Source organism: Thunnus thynnus, chromosome 16 (assembly GCF_963924715.1).
Source record: "Thunnus thynnus chromosome 16, fThuThy2.1, whole genome shotgun sequence".
In the NCBI taxonomy this organism is placed as follows: Eukaryota; Metazoa; Chordata; class Actinopteri; order Scombriformes; family Scombridae; genus Thunnus; species Thunnus thynnus.
The window spans coordinates 19,171,918-19,191,520 of NC_089532.1; the positions used below are offsets into that span (position 1 = coordinate 19,171,918).

Below are 19,603 nucleotides of genomic sequence, written 5' to 3' on the forward strand. Positions count from 1 at the left end.
AGACTTTAAACTTGTTCCTGGAAGACTCCTGAAATCAAGTGATTAGCAGTGTTTAACATCTGGAATTGGAAGTTTGTTTTAAGAGAACGAAGATTTAAGAGATGTGAAGTTAAACGTGATGGATATTACAGTGTTTAATCTTATTTGCTGTATCAGTAAAATACTTGCAGAAATGTATTGCCTCACAATGTCACTTTAGAAGCTGGTTTTACTCATTTACAGTCATTTAACTCAATTCCAACTGAATTGCAAGCTGTGCGGATCAATAACTCATCTAAATTCTTATTCAAACGTCAAAATATTCATATAAATTGTGGCAGAAAGTATTTTATAAAGATGATATTCAAAATAGGCGACTGAAGAATATCATGTCAGCATTTGGAGCCTGTATAATAAACGCTGGATTGGTGCCGTCGCCTTTTAGACAGGAAATCCCTCATCATTTGCACTTGAACAACGCAACCCCCCCCCCCACCCCCCCCTTTTTTTTTCAGCCACCCGACAGATTTGCGAGCCATGTAACAAAATATAGTGAAGTCAAATGACATCATTTCAAGACATAATTGCAGCAGGTAACCGCATCTTTTCCCATAAAAATGACTACTTTACGATGAAATGTGTTCCAAGATGCAGACTCCACGCAGTAGGAGAGCAGCAGATGATGTAGAGATGATTAAAATAAACCTCCAAGTTTGGGTGTAAATGTTCAAATAATGCGCACAATATGCCAGCATCCGTTTATTTTATGTTTTCGTGGATAATTTAATCCAAGGAATAAACAAACCGGTTACATCAAATACGGCTCTACATCTCGATAGTGTCTAAACCACCGCTGTACATTGTCACGTTTTTTAACTGAACAAAGAAGCCTAGTGTCTCTACATTTGAGTAGGCACCCAATTTACAAAAAGAGAAATCTTCGAAATTCACAGAAATCAATTAGGTTAACCTTGAAAGATTCTTGAAATGTCGAAATAAAATCACATTTTCCATTTACAAATATCGCCACTCATCCATCCAAATTCCACACAGTGGAAACATCCAGTTTAACAAACACATATAAACACATAAAAAATACAAAGTCGGACAGGAATGTTCTCCTGTCACGCAATGAGTGTTTTGAATTGTGAGTTACTGGTTTATTAAATAAACCGGGATTATGCTGTCCTATTGGGGTGAGAAAGCCGTGCGTAAAACGTGCCCATTCCAAGTCAACGTTCCCGTGCAGTGATGCTTGTTTTCAAAATTGGCAAATTAGTGATGAGTAAAATGTTCGATGCAGTTCAACGTCTGTTTATAAGTTGCATGTCCATAATTGTTCACACATTGTGCAAGAAGAGAGATTCATAGTAGGAAGCCTAGATGTCATCGTATGTGAAGCACATCTCCTACTGGAGACAGGCACGTGTTCTTGGCTGTGTGACAGCCTTTCTTCTTTTCTCCCAACAATCCTGTCGATGAAGCAGAAGAATATGAAGAAACAAACACACACACAAACACACACACTCACAACCCATTATGCTCGTCTTTTGACTAGTCCAGGTCTATTGATATGCAGCGGCACTGTTTGACGCGCTGGATGCGTTTCTTCTTTGTGGGTGGCTGCTGGTCCGGACAGTTCAAAGTAAACGTCATAGTGGTAAAACGCTTCGGTTTGCAAAACGAACAGGACTGGAAGGCACCTTCCTCCCTGCGGATGTGCCTGGGGATGTAGAAGGAGTTGCACTGTCCGTAACAGAAGCGGTTGATGATGGTGCGACTGAGGCAGCCCTCCTCGTGGATGGTCTGTTTGAGGGGCTGCGTCTTGCACCAGTCCCGTTTCAAATACTGGCGCTCCGTCACATGTAAAGCTTCCTGGCTGGACTCCAGCACCTCGTCGGCTGGTGAGGATGAGCCTTGCCTCTGCCGAGACCCGGAGCCCGCCTGCGGAGGCTGCGGTTGCTGCTCCGATTCGTTTGGGTTGCTTTTGTCAGGATGAGGAATGGCGCCTTGTGAACTTCGGTTTCTTTTTGAATCCACGGGAGAGGAGAGCAACCCAATGATGAAAACCATACTGCAGAAGATACGCGTCGAGTTGGCCATCCTTAGGGAGAGGAAAAAAATATTAATCACCTACACCGTTTCAACTCTGGACGGATTACGCACAGCTGTCAAAGCTTTTACGCTGCGTAAAAACGCACAGATAGAGGATGCGTTTGGCAGCTGTACGCAAAACGAAACTCAAGAGCTTAAACTATGATTTAATTACATCAGTCTAAATATCTGAGTGAGAAATGTAATGTCTCGTGTATTGTGTTGCCATACGTTCACCATTACGCAATGGATTGCCACCAGATTTAAGCACAAACAGTCTTATGTGTTCCATTAACTCACACATGCACACAAACATGTGGTTTGGCATTTTCATGAGCCATAAACCGAATGAAGTTAAGTAATAAGTGGAGGAAGACGTTACACGTGGATGTTATGATCAGAAATATTGAAAATTAACTTACCTGCGAGCCTCCACAGCTTCAAGTGCGATGATCTGATCTTGTCAGTCTTCTGTGGCACCTTCCGAGGTGATAGACACCTACTACTGTCGACAGTACACTGGTGGGACTCTGGATGGGTGGGAGACTAACCACTCCATAGACAGGGGCCAGGGGGTTTAATACAAATTGCTCCAGCGCCGGACTGTCTCCCTTTTAAATGTCTGCCAGCTGAGATGTGCACAACAGTTCCCTCTACATTATTGGCTAAGCACGATGTAGAGAAAATCAAAACTATCCGCCCCCTCAACACTTCCCCTGAACCCACTTCAAGAAAACAGACAACCGAGAACAGCGAGGGCAGGAGGGGAGGAGGAGACGAGCTGAGTGCGTATAAGCCTGCAGTTTCTGCGCACATGGGGAAAGTACCCAAAAAAGTTGATATTTTTTATTCAAAGGAGGATAATGAAAATAACATGTAAAATATCTAAATATTAAAATTGAAGGGAGGCGTTCAAGGTCCTTAAGCAAATTACAAACATACACGCATCTAAGAATGAACCCAAATAGAAAAGCTGACTATCGCATTACAGTAAAACGTGGATGCTCAACATAAAGGGCATTACAAAGTAGAATAAAGGCAATAAAAGCTCATTATAGAAAGCCAGATACTAGAGATAATGCGTCATTGGTGAATAAACCTGTTTAATGGATTCACTATTGGTTTCCTCGAAATTTTTTAATGATACCTGGACGTTCAATGTAATCTGCAGTTAGGTTTTATTTGTTTAAGCATAATATATTTAATAAAAACAAACAAAAGAGCGATGGTTTCAGCAGTGCAGCTGCTACAATATTCCATTTAATAGCCAATATAGCCTTTCACTTAATTATTTATGTGTCCTCAACCAACTTTTATTTAGCCTACTCTTGCCCCAATTTCTGAAAGAATTATGCAAATAGTTCATTCCATTTTCCGGCCTTTAAATCAAAATTAGTGTCTTTTATTAACTTTCATTTGTCTTACTGTAGGTCCATTTTCCCCTTTCATTTAACTTCACCATGTAAGTTAGATAAACCTGAAAAACTTGTGGTCTATGTTGAGAAAAGTCACATTTTCAGCCCTGATATTGTGGAAAATGAGACAGGCCTCTCCACTACGTATCAAACTGTTCAGGCCAACTGGCAAAAGACGCTAGATCTTAATTATGGGCTTAATTCAACCCCGTTAGCTGTTACTGGATTTACCCAGCACATTTCCAGTACATACTGATGACTATTGTTTCACAAAGGTGAACATTTGGTGATCTAACATCACATCATCTTCTTACACCGTAAACCATCTGCTTCAAATATACTGTAGGCCTCAACCCAGCGACATTTATATCATAACGCAACACCTAAAGATGAAGCATCAAAACCAGAGGAAAGAAGCATCACCGTACTGATAACAACAAGCTGCTGCAGTAACATGACGATTTTAACTAAACCTTTTGTGAAAGTCAAATCAGTCCTTCTAGACATGAACCGCATGCGAGTCTCCAAACTGTCAGGCTGTGGACAATAAATCTCGCGGAATAATTTTGAGCTTCATCCGATCACTGGCAGCTATTCAGCTTCTTTACAAGATGAAAACTATACAAGTCGTTTAACTTTTTCATGACACCGTAACTTTTAAAAACCGGTTGACGTGATGTGTTCAGCACAATGAATCAGCTTAGTACAGTTTATTTTCCAATGCTGGCCGCTGATCAGATTTGATTTGACACTAAGCAGAAATTAAATATTTATCTTATGAAGATATCTCAAGAGATGCATATCACTTCCAGTCCAACACAAACAACTATTTTTAAAGAAATGTTGATATTACTATTGTTTCACTGCTTTAAAAATTATGCAAACGCATTACAAAATAATACAATAAATCCACATGTCGCAACAGGTTAGTCTAAACAGTCTGTTAGTGTCCTGAGCAGCAGTGTCTGACTGGACATGTGGACTGAGAAGTGGCTCTATGACTCCCCCTTGTGACTCCAACTAATAGCATAAGAATCATTTCTGCGACCAGAGGAACAAAATTGAACAGAAACGTTTTTATGCTGTTTGATTTTATTTGTCTGAATCGGTTGACATAGCAAAGCGTTTTACTGGTGCATGGTTTTGAAATTAACGAACTGCAATAGACAGATGATTTGATCAATACTGTTTGGCATTTTTACCCCCATAAATTTAAACAAAAAGGTGCGTTTTTTTTTTCTTCTTCTTTCTGCACGACAAAACCAGTAAGAAAATATTCTGTATTAGAAAAATCAGCATTAACTTTAACTTCAGTAAACCGTTTTTTCTTTTTTTAAAAAAAACAAAAAAACAAACAAACAAAAAACATCTACCTAAGGATTAGCTATAAAATGCATAAATAGAAGCGTTAAGACTTTAACTAAACATTTCCAGTCATACCATCAATCACATATCACATAATTTGCTCTGCACACTACAACCTAAACTCTACTTGAAATAATCTTTTAGGCTGAAATGTTTCAAAAACATCTAAAACTTGTCTTACTAGAGTAAAACAAATGTAAGGCATATGAACATCTCTCATTAAGAACCTAACACAACACAATCAGCACCTACTACAGCTTAAAATAAATTAAAACCCCTGCAATATGGATAATATAAATTGGAAGGTTTAATGATATGTACTTTTATCAGACAGAGACCTGCATAGTAAGGAGGAAACAATAAGGCATAAAGAGTATCAACTATAAATCTACAGGCTTGGTAGCAGACAGCAGCCGTACTTGGTTGAGAGGGTGTCTAGGTGAACCTCTGTAGTGGTGCATGTCCTTCTCTGCTACCTGCTGCACACGAGGCTTCTGAGCTCCTGATGGATCAGAGTCCACTTTGGTCTTAGGTTGGACCTTGTTGGTCACATCGCCTAGAGCACAGACCATGGATTTACGGGCCAAGGTGCTTGGCTTTTTGGGAGGGACTGGAGGTGGTTTCTTTATGGGACAAATGCTGTTCGACAGTCCCGCTTGTGCCTCTCCCTGATACGGCTGAAGCTGAGGGTGAGGAGAGAGGCCGCTCTCCAGGCTCACTGCCTTCACCACCTGACCACTCTGGCTGCTGGAGGTGAGTCTCAGATGTCGAGTGGGTCTCCTGCCCTCTCCTAGAAGAGAGTTGATCCTGCGGACTGCCTGACGCACGGGGGTGCGCTGGAACCTGAGCGGTGACCTGGCGTATTGGGCCTTGGAGGCACTGGGAGAGTGAAGGGTGAGCTTGTTGAAGTGTTGAATGTGGTCGGCCACTCGGGGCTTTTCGGTTTCCAGACTGTGTGGTGAGAGGGGTTCCTGGTTTTGGACTTTGGTACCAATCTCTGGGGAAGACTCTTGATTTTCATGTACCGTACTGACTGTAGTACCAACTCTAGAAGGTGTGCCATGCTCATGGTTGAGTTCAAGACCTGGCTTGTATGGAGTGGACTGCAGCCCAGAGGGGAGACTTAGTTTGAAGTGAGCAGGACTCTGGATGTCCAGAGCATCAATCAACTTGCTGCAGTTCACCTGCTCCGCCACCTCCTCACTTTCTCCTAACATGGAGCTCTCATGATCACTGACAGCAGCAGCACAAAAAGAACCTTCATCGGCCTTTACTGCTGGACTGGAATACACACCAGACCCAAAAACTACACTATCAATATGCAAAGGAGACAAAGCGGCTATTTCAATCTGTCCAAACGTAATGTTTTGTTCTTTAGCCAGGAAGCTCTGTTGAGTTGGACAGCTGGATGCCTCTGTGTCCTCAGACAGAACTTTGGCTGCAGGAGTCTCTGGTGGAGGGAGCAGGATGCTGTCTGATGGTTTTGTCAAGGTCCCTCCAGTGGAGGAGTCCTGTATAACAGCCTGGATGTCACTGCCCGATTCTGTGAAAGCACTCTTGATTTTCAGCAGAGTTGATCTGGTTTGGCTTGGGGCTTCAATGATGGAGCTCTCACTCTCTAGGCTCTCGGCACTGGAAGCACAACACAGCTTCTTGGGGAGGCTGGACACCGCTGGGGGCTTTGATACAGTGATGGCAGGCTCAGACAGGTAGTTGTTCTTTAGGCACATATTCATGGGTGTATCTGTGAAGGATCCTCCGCTGAAAGCCTGCGTTCCCACAGGGGTCTCCCCGCTCCATGAGGTCCGGTGGGCACTTGAGTCACATTGGGGGGTCAGCAAGTTGTCTTCAGACTTGCTGATGTACTTAGAATCTATAAAAGTCGGAGAGCAGCAGGTATTATAATTTGCAAAATTACACTGAGATATATTTAAAAAAAGTGCTTAGGAGACTATTTAGATCTTTTTTTTCCCCCTCCAATTGGTACTCACTCTTGGATTCAGTGTTTCTAGGCAGAGCTGCTGGGCTGAACTCTATCTCTTTGGTGAAACGAAAACTGGTGGTGCTCTCCTGAGTGGCAAGTCGCCAGCCAATGGACTCAGATCCCTTTATCACCAGCATGGAATGAGAAATGAAAGATGAAAGAAACTTCAAAGAGGATTAAGCTTTAGTATTATTTTGTTAAAAAGGACCCCATAGATGTTACCCAAAATGTAACATTAATATGTTAATTTCATGACTTTTGTGGTTAGTTCTTCAGAGGATGATAAAAATCACTCAGAAGAAACAAGATACTGGATTTGTTGGTCAGCAACTTTTTATTAAGTCAAGAATATACATATAACTATAGAGCATTAAAAAGTTATGCACCATAAACCTTTCACCCAACGTACCAAAAAAACAGGTTACAATATATTTTCTGCATATACCGTCTGGTATATACTACCATTCTTTCACCTGAGTGCTTAACATATTAAAACACTGGAAACTGGACATAAGAAATATCCTATGGCTTTGACCATACAGGTAAGAGCACAATTTATTTTTTAACATCACAAATAAAGTAAAAAGGTAGTGAAAAAAAAACAATCCAGGTTCTTCTTAAAACCACGCATGCATTAGTTAAAAATATGTTAAAAGTAAACTTAGAATGTCACACAATTAAAAGTGCTGCTGTGCAACAATTTACCTCAACATCACACCCCATGTGCAAATGTGTTATCTGATTTGAATGCACTTGATTAATACAATCTTTCACCGTTTCTGTAAACCGCTGAAAATGAAATGTGAAGTCTATCTGGCAACCACACTTACAGCGTCTTTGCTGCTCTTCCCCAGGCTAAAACGCAAGCGCAGAGACTTGCGCGGGGCTTCTTTTTTGCTGACTTTAGGAGAAAAGCAGCCAGCCCTTCCAGATTCAACCCTGGAAAAGGATATAAATTCAAACAATTATCAATGTGAAATAAGCCAAGAATGCCATGCAGCTCTGAGGTTCATATTTTATAAACTCTTCTCTCTCTTTAGGAAGAGCTGAATCTACTAAACACAAAAATGCAGGGCAAGTGGAAAATACATGGCTGTGTGGCTAAATACATTTTATGACTTCACTTTGTCTAAATTAGTGTTTGAATGATAACTGGAAGACCAAGAAGGTGCATACCTGTTGACCACATGTCTGTTGCTAAGTCGTCGGCTCTTCCTCCTTACAGAAGTAGCTGATTGCCTTCTAGACCTCCCTGCTGAGGACAGGGTACTTTGGGAAGAGTCCAAGACCCCTGAAGCACTGTAAGCTAGAATATATAAAAAGGAAAAAACAACCAAAATTAAGCACAAACTTTAGAGACAGCAGAATAGTTCATGCCTGTTCAAACGATCATGAATACCTGATCCAGGAGTAGAAGTCCCGTTGAACAAAGTATTGGGAAGTAATTCTATCCCAAGGTTCTTTTTGACAGATCTACGTTTCTTGTTTGAGAATCCAAAAGAGTGACCAGATTCCAAAGGAAGTTTTCGCTTGGAGTTTGGTGTTGCAATCACGGGAGTTGCAGAAGAAAAGACTGGCAAAAATCACAAAAGAATTAATGTATTTGAGTGTGTGTGTGATTTCCATTTTTATTATTTGAAAACTTCCAAAGATAATTCTGAACCAAAGCGCTGATATGTGTGGAGGATGATCCATGCAGAAGACAGGCAGGCAGGCAAGCAAATAAAATAAAAGCAAATTAAGACGGGCATATTATTCAGATCAAACTTATTCATTATCAAGCCAAAGGTGAATCAATAGAAGCATATTGGAAATTCAGATATGAATTGCGATAAAGAGTTGGATTTCTGCTCAAAGAATAGGAAGCTCCTTGTCTCATATGCATTGCAGGTGGTCATGCTACATGACAAGCAACATAACCTCATCTGACCATATTACCTACCAAGACTGTCTGTTTGGGTGGCATTTGTGGGAGTTCTATTAGTTTTTATTTTATTCAGAGCACCATTGACCATATCTGAAATGCGAGATAAACCAAAGCATTTAAAAACAGTATTTTCTGACGGAATCTGCTTCAAAAATCACATGATTTCTTTAAAACTACAACACGGGGCTCTGTTCTACTTGAATTAAACGAATGGGTCACTAAATATTTTCAGTGCCACTAGAATTTATCTGGCCAGCAAGAGATTTGACTTCAATCTTTGCTGTGTGTTCATATGTGAGTCTGCTCTCCCTCCCTTAACACCTTTGCTTTAGGACAAATCAGACATTTATGAAATTGTAAGTCCTTGTATTGCTACTTATTCCTGAATTACTCGTTTCCAGCATGTGCTGTGGGTTAAAGTGATATTCTGCACAAAATATATTGATCACATAATAACTCCCTGTAGGCTTGAAAGGCTGCAAAAAAGGTTTAAGTCTCCCTTATAGAAATTTGACAGTGCAGTCAGCTTTGACTCACAAAGGCTACAATGGATTTCAATAGTGATAAATATTCAAAGTGGATAACTTTGCGGTAAAAGGGCAGTTTTATGTTATTAATCAGTGTGTGGTCTTGTGACCAATTTGCCTGAAACTGTATGTTGCAGCTTTCACCAAGAAATTAAATCTCTGATGATTTCGTCTTACCTCCGAGGCTGTATCTGTGTCTCCTCTTCAACCCCGAGTTAAAGTCCAGCTCCTTGAGTTCATCATGAGTAGGGGACAGAACCCCCGCCTCACAGCCCATCATGGCTGGAACCTTCTCTAGAAGGAACTGTGGTAACACACCTGTCACACACAGACAAAGCAAACCAGTTAGTCCTAAAAAGACACAGTGCAGATTGACACTAAGATTAAAGACAGGTGGGGGGTGAAGTCATACCAAAGTTGTGGGCATGCTCTATGAAGCAGTGTACTACAGCTGCCTGCAATTTGAGGCGTTTCTCTGTGTTGGCGTTCATCTTCTCTGTACCGTCTCCAGAGTGAAGGAGATTGGGAGCCAAGATTACAGACAAGTTACTGCTATCCATCTTGTTCTCTGCACTCCTGCAAGCAAAGAAAAAGACAAATAGAAGTATATGAAGCCAAAAGTAAGAATACTGACAAAATCAATCTTTAGTGTTAAATGTATGTTTGTAGATAATCCACAGAGAAAAAGATGTTAAATGTAACAATTAAGTAAACCAACTAAATATAATTATGGCACCTCTTAGACACATTGTGAAGGAAGTCGAAAAAGTGACGCAGGACGTTTAGGTTTCTGTCGGGCAGTACACAAGACAGCAGCATGGTGGCAGAGGTCCTCTCCTCCTCGGTGGGGAGCTGTTGGGCCTTGAGGAAGGCCTCTTGCAGCTCCGTGGGTAACACTGGCTCTGGCAGCTCCCTGAAGAACTGCTTCACTAGACCGGCCACATCACAGGGAAGCGCAGTTGATAGGCACTCCTCACCTGCATCCAGCTTTGCCTGGTCAGACAAAACACAGCTCTGTTGTGTTAGACAATTCCCAGGGTCAAGATCCCTCAGTGAAAGCAAGGTTAACTTCAGCCATCACTCACCCTGAGCGCTTTCAGGCGGACGACGGAGCCTGATTTTCTGAACAGGCCCTCTGTGTCGACATGTGCCAGCAGTTTCATACATGCGTCAACCAGAAATCTAGAAAGGCAGTGAAATGTCAACATATAATGTACAAAAAACAAGAAACAACTTTCCAAATGTCAACATAAGTACATGTGAATGAACATGTCAACTTGCCTTGGCACGCTTCCGTATTCCATATTATAGTACGGTAAGCTCTCCAAAGGGACCCCGAAGACCTTAACCTGGGGGAACAATCAAACAATAACATATACATGACATAACAGATTTTTTTTTTTAAACAAGTAAATCAGCTGTTAAGTTACTAATAACCTAAAAGCAGCATCACAGCCCTCATATTTGTCAAAGTTTTGGATGCACTATGTATTTTTTAATCATATTGATTAAAAAATTTGAGTCAGAGAAAGGTCTTTTAGTTTCAATTTCTCTTGATCATAGTTTGATGGCTGCCAAACATTCCTATGTTTGAGACAAATTAAGTCTTTAACGTCAACAATTTGTCTCTTGTCCTCTTGAGTATATTAGAATTTCTTCATGTCAGTTCTTGATTTCATCACACCCAAGTTTGAGCTGATGTTTGTGACATTTTAAGGCATGACCAACAAATGGAGAAGTGTGATGTTAATTTGAAAAGTCACAGTCTCATACAGCAAACCTTGTGACTCCTGTGAGGCCATTACAAAACACAAGAAGAAAAAGGGCCATCTGCGGTTATTTTCAGATTTACTTACATTAGGTTCAGTTAAGCCTGTTTAATAGATGTTATTGTACTCCTGAAAATTACAAGTCTATATTGGCAAAATGTCCAACAACATCACAGCAACTTTCCATCAAGATTTACAAGAAAACTTTGGCTTTTTTGTGTCTGGTTGGACTTGGCTTTCAGTTGCTGGTAAAGAAGTTTATAGTGTGAATAATCACGGGAGCAGCCACACAAAGCATCTGCAGAGACTGACATGGGTGACAACAGCTAGCGAACAAATGGGTCTCAAAGTGCTTTCAGTAATATGCAAATTACATTCAATTGCCTAAACAATAGTATGTCCATGGATGATACTATGAACTTGCTATTTCGTGCTCTTCCATAACAGATTATCCAGAAGTCCAAAGATTCAGTCACTGCAAATAAAATGCAAGTAAAACATAATAGACATTGGTAACTGTTTTTTTTTTAACTTACCGAGTTGCTTGCTGTTGACTTACAGCTGGCTGCTTTGTTTTTGTTCCAGTTCTTTGTCTTGATCCCGTACGCTGTGCGGAGGTGTTGCACAGCCACCAGACGCATCACATTTCTCTCCATATTTTTACCTTGTAACGTTACTTTAAAATAAACGTTGCAACAAGTCGTTCAGCCAGGACCTAACGTAAGCAAACGGACACTTTCTAACTTCCTCACTTTGTCTACGCGTCTGATTGCTAACTCATCCTCGTGTGTATTTTAACGACACACAAAATGCGTATTCAACACACTCGTCTACTAAATGTAATCTCAAACGTAAATCACCAAGCTACTCAGCTCCAAGGACTGTCTTTACCGACTTGACGAAGCTAACGTTACACACGGAGAGCCTTTCTAATAGCGAGCTTCATGCTTCAGTTTCAATGCAGTTAGCTAGCCAACAAGTCTCGCTCAAAAACAAAATTGTCACACAACTTAAAATGAGCGTTTACCTCTTCTCAAACAGCTAACTGTTTGAATTACGCCGGATTTCCTTAATTAGCTAGCTAACTGCATTGTGCTAGCGGTTCTCTCCTCCTGTCGGTTGCGAAGCTGTTTCCGCAGAGCATTCAAACTGCGGCGGCCAGATACGCTCTACGCTGTGATTGGCTGGAAGCGGTTCGAATAACATTCATGAGGGGCGAGTGTTGTATTACCCAGGGCAGCCTCACTGGGCGGGGCGGTTTCTGTTGGGCCAGATGAGCGTTAAGTCGAAAGTTTTGTTTTTTGCCGGCTGACCCTGTTTAAATAACAATTGCACCTTCACCTTTTCAAGGGAAAAAACACAAAGCTTCATCTGTACGTGTTACATACCTTGTGATGCGTAAACGCCCATATTTAATTAAGTTTTTATATATTTATCTCAGCGCTCCGTGTACTCTTCACTTCTTTGCACTGTTAGTATCCTGTTTACAGTTCACAGAAACGGCTTCACCTGTATATAGTCGTTCCTTGTGTATGTTTCTGAGGATTGTTGTGTTGTTATTCTGTATAAGTACACTAAAAGCCACTGAACAGGAGTAAAATTCCTTGTATGTGTAAACATACTTGGATTTTACTTGGAATTTTCTCTGAGCCTGCACTTATAGCACATTATGTATGGCCTGTGTGTGTGTGTGTGTGTGTGTGTGTGTGTGTGCATATGGCATTAAATGTAAAACAAATGCAGTCCTCTGGCTTTTGAAAACATTGTTTGAGAACTGAAAAAATAGAAAAAGACCACGGTGAATCATAATACGTACCAGGGCCAAGAGATGAAATTGTTGCAACACTACTTACTATGAAGCAATTGATGAAATGAAATAAATGATAATAACACTGTGTTTCACAACATACCCATCCATGAAGACATGATGGCTTGCATCAGATCCTCTGTACACAAAGTGGTCTAATTTCTTTGGCTTCAAGCCCTTCGCTGCTCATATTATTAATGGGTGTAACTACTTTATCTATCTATCTTTATTTGTTGTGATCTTTAGCACCTTAGAGAACGGGGAAATTAAGAAAATGGACTTATTTGTTCAGTTTTTGTTTAAACTTCTGTCTTCAACCATTACGTGAAAGTCCCATTACTGTTTCTGCAAATTCTTGATCATCCTTTAAGATATGTATTACATGTAATGCAAAGTCAGATTTACATGATACACAGGCTCTGTGGCATATGCACATATTATACTGTCATGGTCTGATATACTTAATGACAGTGTGCCTCAATATGCTGTGTATTTGCATTGCTGTAAGCCACAGGACCACAGGAACGTTTAAGGAAATCTACCAGTGGAAAAGAACTTTTTCTCTCTGGGTGAGTTTTGAAAACTGGCAATATCTACACACAAGAGACTACCAACATCTATTTTCTGGCACACTAGCTTAATTTTTGATTAAAGCAATGACTTCTTGTTGAATGTTTATCAGTTGCATTAAGTATTGCATGTTTTACAGTGATGTTATTTCTGAATAACAATAACATGCAACATAACATTTTTTATGTTGATTGTAACAACTGTTTCATGGACTGTACATGTCTGAAACCAATGGATGGGGGTTGAAAATGATACTGTTGTCTTGCACTAATCACGTTTCTCCACTTTAATCTTTTGTTCTGGGTTTACTCAACAAAATTTTCCCAGCTTATGAAGTTTCTTCTTGGAGCAGGTCCTTGCATTATCACTTCCAGGTACAGCTCAAATGCCCCATTTTTTCCTACTCACACTGCAAATTCTTTAATAACACAGTACAACAGATACTCTCACAAGGGCTTATCTTTATTACAACAGAACATAAACATATATATACAGGAGACAACAACGTACAAATGCATGGACAAAGGAGGTTGGTTGTGTGTTTAGAAGCATTTCCTGTGGACAATGGAGGGGCCGGCCTCATCGTATTCCTGCTTGCTGATCCACATCTGCTGGAAGGTGGACAAGGAAGCCAGGATGGAGCCACCGATCCAGACGGAGTACTTCCTCTCAGGTGGAGCAATGATCTAGGCAGAGAATAAACAACATTCAAGTTTTATTGAGTGTTTAGTCACTTTGCCAGTCAAATTGAAAATTAAAAACCTTTGCAGTTCTCTCACCTTGATCTTCATGGTGCTTGGGGCCAGAGCTGTAATCTCTTTCTGCATACGGTCAGCAATACCAGGGTACATGGTGGTACCGCCAGACAGCACATTGTTGGCATAAAGGTCCTTACGGATGTCAATATCACATTTCATGATGCTGTTGTAGGCGGTCTCATGGATACCAGCAGACTCCATGCCTGGAACGCGACAAGCACAAAAGTTTTGTAACAGAGACAAAATACTGGATGTCTTACATTCTCCAAAAAACAAATGCAACATGCTGACAAAGTGATGAGCATGACTCACCAATGAAAGAGGGCTGGAACAGGGTCTCTGGGCAACGGAAACGCTCGTTACCAATGGTGATAACCTGACCATCGGGCAGCTCATAGCTCTTTTCCAGGGAGGAAGAAGAAGCAGCGGTGGCCATCTCATTCTCAAAGTCAAGAGCCACATAGCACAGCTTTTCCTTGATGTCACGCACAATCTCACGCTCAGCTGAGGAGCAGAAAGTTCAAGTATTGTTAAACAACGCTAGTGCACCTCTCATACACAAATTAAACTAATTAACCATGATGACATAGATTTACCAGTTGTGACGAAAGAGTAGCCACGCTCAGTCAGGATCTTCATCAGGTAGTCGGTCAGGTCACGACCGGCCAGATCCAGACGCATGATGGCGTGTGGCAGTGCGTAACCCTCATAGATGGGCACATTGTGGGTCACACCATCACCAGAGTCCAGCACGATACCTTTAGCGAGCAGAAAAGACCTGCAATTAGTCAGCTATACATGCCTGTGAAGGGGAGTATTGGCAGCCAAATAAAAATCTGCCCTCTTCAAGTATGTGTCACATAATGAGCTATATAATGCTGCTAACATCACGGGGCACACACCCTGCCTGAGAGAGATTAACACCTCTCCTTGACAACAAGACAAGAATCTTTACAGATGACACACACCCTTAGAGTGTGAATATACAACAGTGTTTCTCCCTCGCACTTCAGTTTCATACGTAAGTACTGGATCTGCACAATTTTAGGTAGGCCATTGCATAACTAATTGCAGACTAAATCAAGTTCATGTTACAAAGCCGCAGTGTACTAACCAGTGGTACGGCCAGAGGCGTACAGGGACAGCACAGCCTGAATGGCCACATACATGGCAGGAACGTTGAAGGTCTCAAACATGATCTGCAAGAAAAAGTGGGCAGAATGTCAAAGATTTTTTTTCAAACCAAAAACAACTAAAACACCTGGTGGAGAGCAGTGACTATAAAGTACCTGGGTCATCTTCTCCCTGTTGGCTTTAGGGTTCAGGGGGGCTTCAGTGAGCAGGGTGGGGTGCTCCTCGGGGGCCACACGCAGCTCATTGTAAAAGGTGTGGTGCCAGATCTGATGGGAAAAAGAACAGCTGATGTTAGGGCTGAGACAAGTCTTGGCTGAATAAACAACAAGAAGGTGTTCTAAATAAAGCACCAATTCTAAAAACAGGCAGCTTTTTATGATGGTGTCAAGCCTGTGAATTCTCAAGGGTGTGGTAGGTCAGCTGCCATGAATGTTGTAAATGAGTCAACACTGTCAACACACACACACCTTCTCCATATCATCCCAGTTGGTGATGATGCCATGCTCGATGGGGTACTTCAGGGTCAGGATACCCCTCTTGCTCTGGGCCTCATCACCTACATAGCTGTCCTTCTGACCCATACCCACCATCACACCCTGAGAGAGGAAGCATGAGAGGAATATAAGACATAGGAATAAGGTACTCTTAATTTTTAACTCTTATCACACAAGATAATATTTAATGGGCACCAATGGTGGACAAATTAAAGCGTACCTGGTGGCGGGGCCTTCCAACAATGGAGGGGAAGACAGCACGGGGAGCGTCATCTCCGGCAAATCCAGCCTTGACCAAGCCAGAGCCGTTGTCGCACACGAGGGCGGTAGTCTCATCGTCGTCACACATGATTAGGCTTTACTGGGGTGGTCTAAAATTTGTGGGAGTGGCAGTGTGGAAGCACAAGGAGGAGAGAAGGATTAGGCAGGGTGTTAGGGGCAGCTGTCTAAACTGCCTGTCATAGGATGCATAGCATGAAGGCCTGCTATAATTGAACAATCACAGGCACTTTATCACTGAAGAGGTTGATGATGTGATGAAGTGACTCGACCTGCTATATCTAGAAAGTCTATGATATGATAAATCAATCACTCGTATGATTGATATATGTATTAGGTGTCTTCCAGTGTGACTTTGTAGACCTGTCAGCACTATCTCATAACTGTTCTATAGTTATTATCACTTGCAAACACTAATACAACCCACCTCAATGGGTGCTATCAAGAGTACTAATTAGACATGCCTTTGGATGCTATTTTGGTCCTAACTTTGTTGTACAACTACTGATACCATATCTCTACAGCTATGATTGTTCCTGGGACATCATAGCTACTAAGGTAGCACCAAAAAGGGGCATAACAGAGAGACCTGCGATCTATTTTCAGCTGAGCACCCCCGCTGTGCTTAACAGGGTGAAACAAGTGACACTTGGATCTCCTGCTATTTCAGGTCTGTGAGAGCTAGTCTCAGTCAGAGCCAGGCCAGCACCTATCTATCACCACCCTGTGACACTTTTGTTTTACTACATGGCTCCATGCCCCTGCTTCCAATTAACTTCATTCATTGTAGCATAAGTACATTTGGCAAACCTCTTCACAACTTATGTGCACTATTCCAAGTACAGTAATACATCCATATAGTAAATTAGAGATATACAGTACCAGTCAAAAGTTTGGACACACCTTCCCATTCACTTGAATGAGAAAGTATACAGTCTTATCTTTGCTTTCCCACAAAACTTTCCATATTTCTCGCATCTCATTATCTTATTACAGTGTTAATTTCTGCATCTCAAGACAATCCATCCAGGATAAACTTCCATTTATGGTGAAAACCATTACTTAGCTGAAGTCACATCATCCATTTAATGCTCTAAGTATCATCAGCTCAAAGTACAACTACTGGACTTCATAAAGCTAATAACACAAATGACACAGATTTCCTCAATGAAACAAGCATGTGAAATGTACTCACCAAGGTGCACTTGTATACGGATGCTTCCACTGGGACAAAGGCTGAGGGTGAGAGGAGCCCCTTAAATAAGACCCAGGCTAGGTCTGGGGACCAGGGGTGGGGCTAAGAGTTCACACAAGTCCAAATAAGAGCTGCCAGCTAAAATCAACAACCCGAGGAAAGTGTGTTTTACATAGAAGGATGAGACTGCTTTATAATGAAATCATTTGACTGACAGGCTTTAAATTAAATGTTGGTAGGGAATAAAAAGTTCATAAAGATATCATTATGGTGTACTTGTGGTAGGTCTGAACAAAAAAGGAAGGAGGGGGACCTTATCAGATCAAGCATCCATTCAAGTGTCCATTCTGATCATTTATTTTATTATTTAATGTACTAATATAACATATATATTAAAACAATTTCTGAAAATAACATACACAAGAGTAATCTGCATTTCAAATATGTGTGTATATTTCATGAATTTTATGAAATGTATATAATATACCTTCAGCGTACGTGCATGTGTTAATTTCTTTATAGTCCTGAAATTATACATGCATATCAAAACCAAGACTTAGTGAGAATATCATGTAACCAGTGTTTTAAAATACTGTATTTTCAGTTATTCTGATCCATAAAGTGCTACTTTACAGCAAGTAGGGACACGCCTCTCATATCCCTTCACTACACACACAGCCACCTAGGAGGCCCACTATGATGACACAGTCAAGACAGCGACGCTGGTGTCTTGTTAAGGAGATGAAAACCTTGTATATGTCTGTGAACCACGCTGCTGGTTTGCGCACTGAGCCTCCTCAACGTGTGGAACAGCTGATGGTAATACCAGCCGGGATCTGTCTCTGATCTGGCTTTCTGAGTGGCCTGTCAGCGTCAGTGCTCTGTCCTGATTGGCCCAGCTGTCTCCTTGTAGGGTTATGGTGAGAAACGGAGTCAGTAATGAGCAGCCACTGAGGTTACTGAGTCACTGGCTTGCAAAGAGGAGCTCCATATTTGTGCCACCCACTTTACCATATATTTTACTTGATGTACACTGTACCTTATGAGGTAATACTTTCACCTCAGCAGGGACATTCAAGTTATTATTCATTCATACAACACGTTTCCCAAAGAAAATATCATATATGGTCTGGTCTCAGGGAACACCATTCGTGAAGTTTTTTTACTTGGCCCATAAAGGAAATATTTTGATTCAGGTTGTCAAGTAAGGAAGACTGATGTAAAACGGCAGTTCTGTGAGGTTATATCACAGCTGGAGGTATGTGAGAGCATTCTTCGGCTCCAGCCCCGCTAGATAGAGCCTCTTATTTATAGCTGTATTTCCTCTCCACAGATAGGAGCTGGATGCAGCTGAAGCATCGCATAGCTATTTGGATGACAAAGAAGACTTTAATAGATTGGATTAGTTTTGTTTTGATACATGAGAAAGGGAGGTGTGATTCATGATCAAGCTTTTTTTCAAGCAACAGTGAGAGATAGTGTTCACTATTAAATTCTGAAGCTTTCTAGATAAAAAATGTAACAGAGTATTAAAGGTAACTTCTACCAATTTGACACATAAAGGCCAATTTACTAGTTATGGAGTACTACTCAGCCTATATACCCCTCAAAATGTCCTCAGGGTTATCTTGTTTTAGGCTTGGAGATTATAAATTAATAACAGATTGAAAGGTTTTATAATAAAATCCACAAAACACATTTTTGGAACATAATTTCTATACATCTGTTTTCTCACTGTTATACAACTGAGACGTCTGATTTAATATTGCAGTATGTCTAATATGTGTTATCCACTCTGATATCCTAAAGTCCATAACATTACTGCTTTTAAGTCAGCAGTCACTTCCTACACAAGTTATTGAAAATCTTTATCTAGCACGCTCACCTAAGTCCTGCAGCAGTTCCTAGTGACTCCCGTCATCCCAAGCACACACACACACACACACACACACACACACACACACACACACACACACACACACACACACACACACACACACACACACACACACACACGCACACACACACGCACACAGAAGTGGTCACAGAGGTAGTGTCTTTCACTACATCATGTTGCATTTTAAGCCTGACTTAACATCTGTGTCAGTTTACTAATGCTACTTTTATATGAATATATTAGTAGTAATAATGAAATAATATGATATATAATAGTATAACGAAGGACTTTTACCTTTTATAATTCAAGTACATTTTACAAACAATACTTTAATGTATTTACTCAAGTAATATGTTGTGTTATGGTCAGTGGTGGAAGAAGTATTCAGATCCTTTATTTAAGTAAAAGT

The 19,603-nt window shown here is 41.0% G+C and overlaps 3 protein-coding genes across 4 annotated transcripts; all 3 read right to left on the reverse strand.

Annotated features, from left to right (window-relative positions):
* Positions 1 to 725: 725 nt before the first annotated feature.
* On the reverse strand, positions 726 to 2,764 carry grem1b (gremlin 1b). The gene is made up of 2 exons (XM_067615360.1): positions 2,496 to 2,764; positions 726 to 2,083 (listed from the first exon to the last, which is right to left on the reverse strand). The coding sequence occupies exon 2, from the start codon at positions 2,080 to 2,082 to the stop codon at positions 1,534 to 1,536; it is 549 nt and encodes a 182-aa protein (XP_067471461.1). The 5' UTR covers position 2,083; positions 2,496 to 2,764; the 3' UTR covers positions 726 to 1,533.
* Positions 2,765 to 4,645: 1,881 nt separating this feature from the next.
* On the reverse strand, positions 4,646 to 12,227 carry arhgap11a (Rho GTPase activating protein 11A). Of its 2 annotated transcripts, XM_067615358.1 has the most exons (12): positions 11,597 to 12,227; positions 10,573 to 10,640; positions 10,377 to 10,473; positions 10,028 to 10,284; positions 9,704 to 9,867; positions 9,469 to 9,609; positions 8,780 to 8,854; positions 8,237 to 8,410; positions 8,014 to 8,143; positions 7,668 to 7,776; positions 6,845 to 6,959; positions 4,646 to 6,726 (listed from the first exon to the last, which is right to left on the reverse strand). In XM_067615358.1, exons 1-12 carry the CDS (start codon positions 11,714 to 11,716, stop codon positions 5,234 to 5,236), a joined length of 2,943 nt encoding a protein of 980 aa, XP_067471459.1. In that variant the 5' UTR covers positions 11,717 to 12,227; the 3' UTR covers positions 4,646 to 5,233. The 2 variants fall into 2 exon arrangements, with proteins under 2 accessions (XP_067471459.1, XP_067471460.1); XM_067615359.1 differs by lacking the exon at positions 8,780 to 8,854 and having other exon boundaries at positions 11,597 to 12,226.
* A 1,651-nt stretch (positions 12,228 to 13,878) lies between these two features.
* LOC137199473 (actin, alpha cardiac muscle) lies at positions 13,879 to 17,452 on the reverse strand. The gene is made up of 9 exons (XM_067613797.1): positions 17,298 to 17,452; positions 16,044 to 16,194; positions 15,797 to 15,925; positions 15,485 to 15,595; positions 15,310 to 15,394; positions 14,792 to 14,953; positions 14,508 to 14,699; positions 14,217 to 14,398; positions 13,879 to 14,123 (listed from the first exon to the last, which is right to left on the reverse strand). Exons 2-9 carry the CDS (start codon positions 16,170 to 16,172, stop codon positions 13,980 to 13,982), a joined length of 1,134 nt encoding a protein of 377 aa, XP_067469898.1. The 5' UTR covers positions 16,173 to 16,194; positions 17,298 to 17,452; the 3' UTR covers positions 13,879 to 13,979.
* Between the last annotated feature and the right edge of the window lie 2,151 nt (positions 17,453 to 19,603).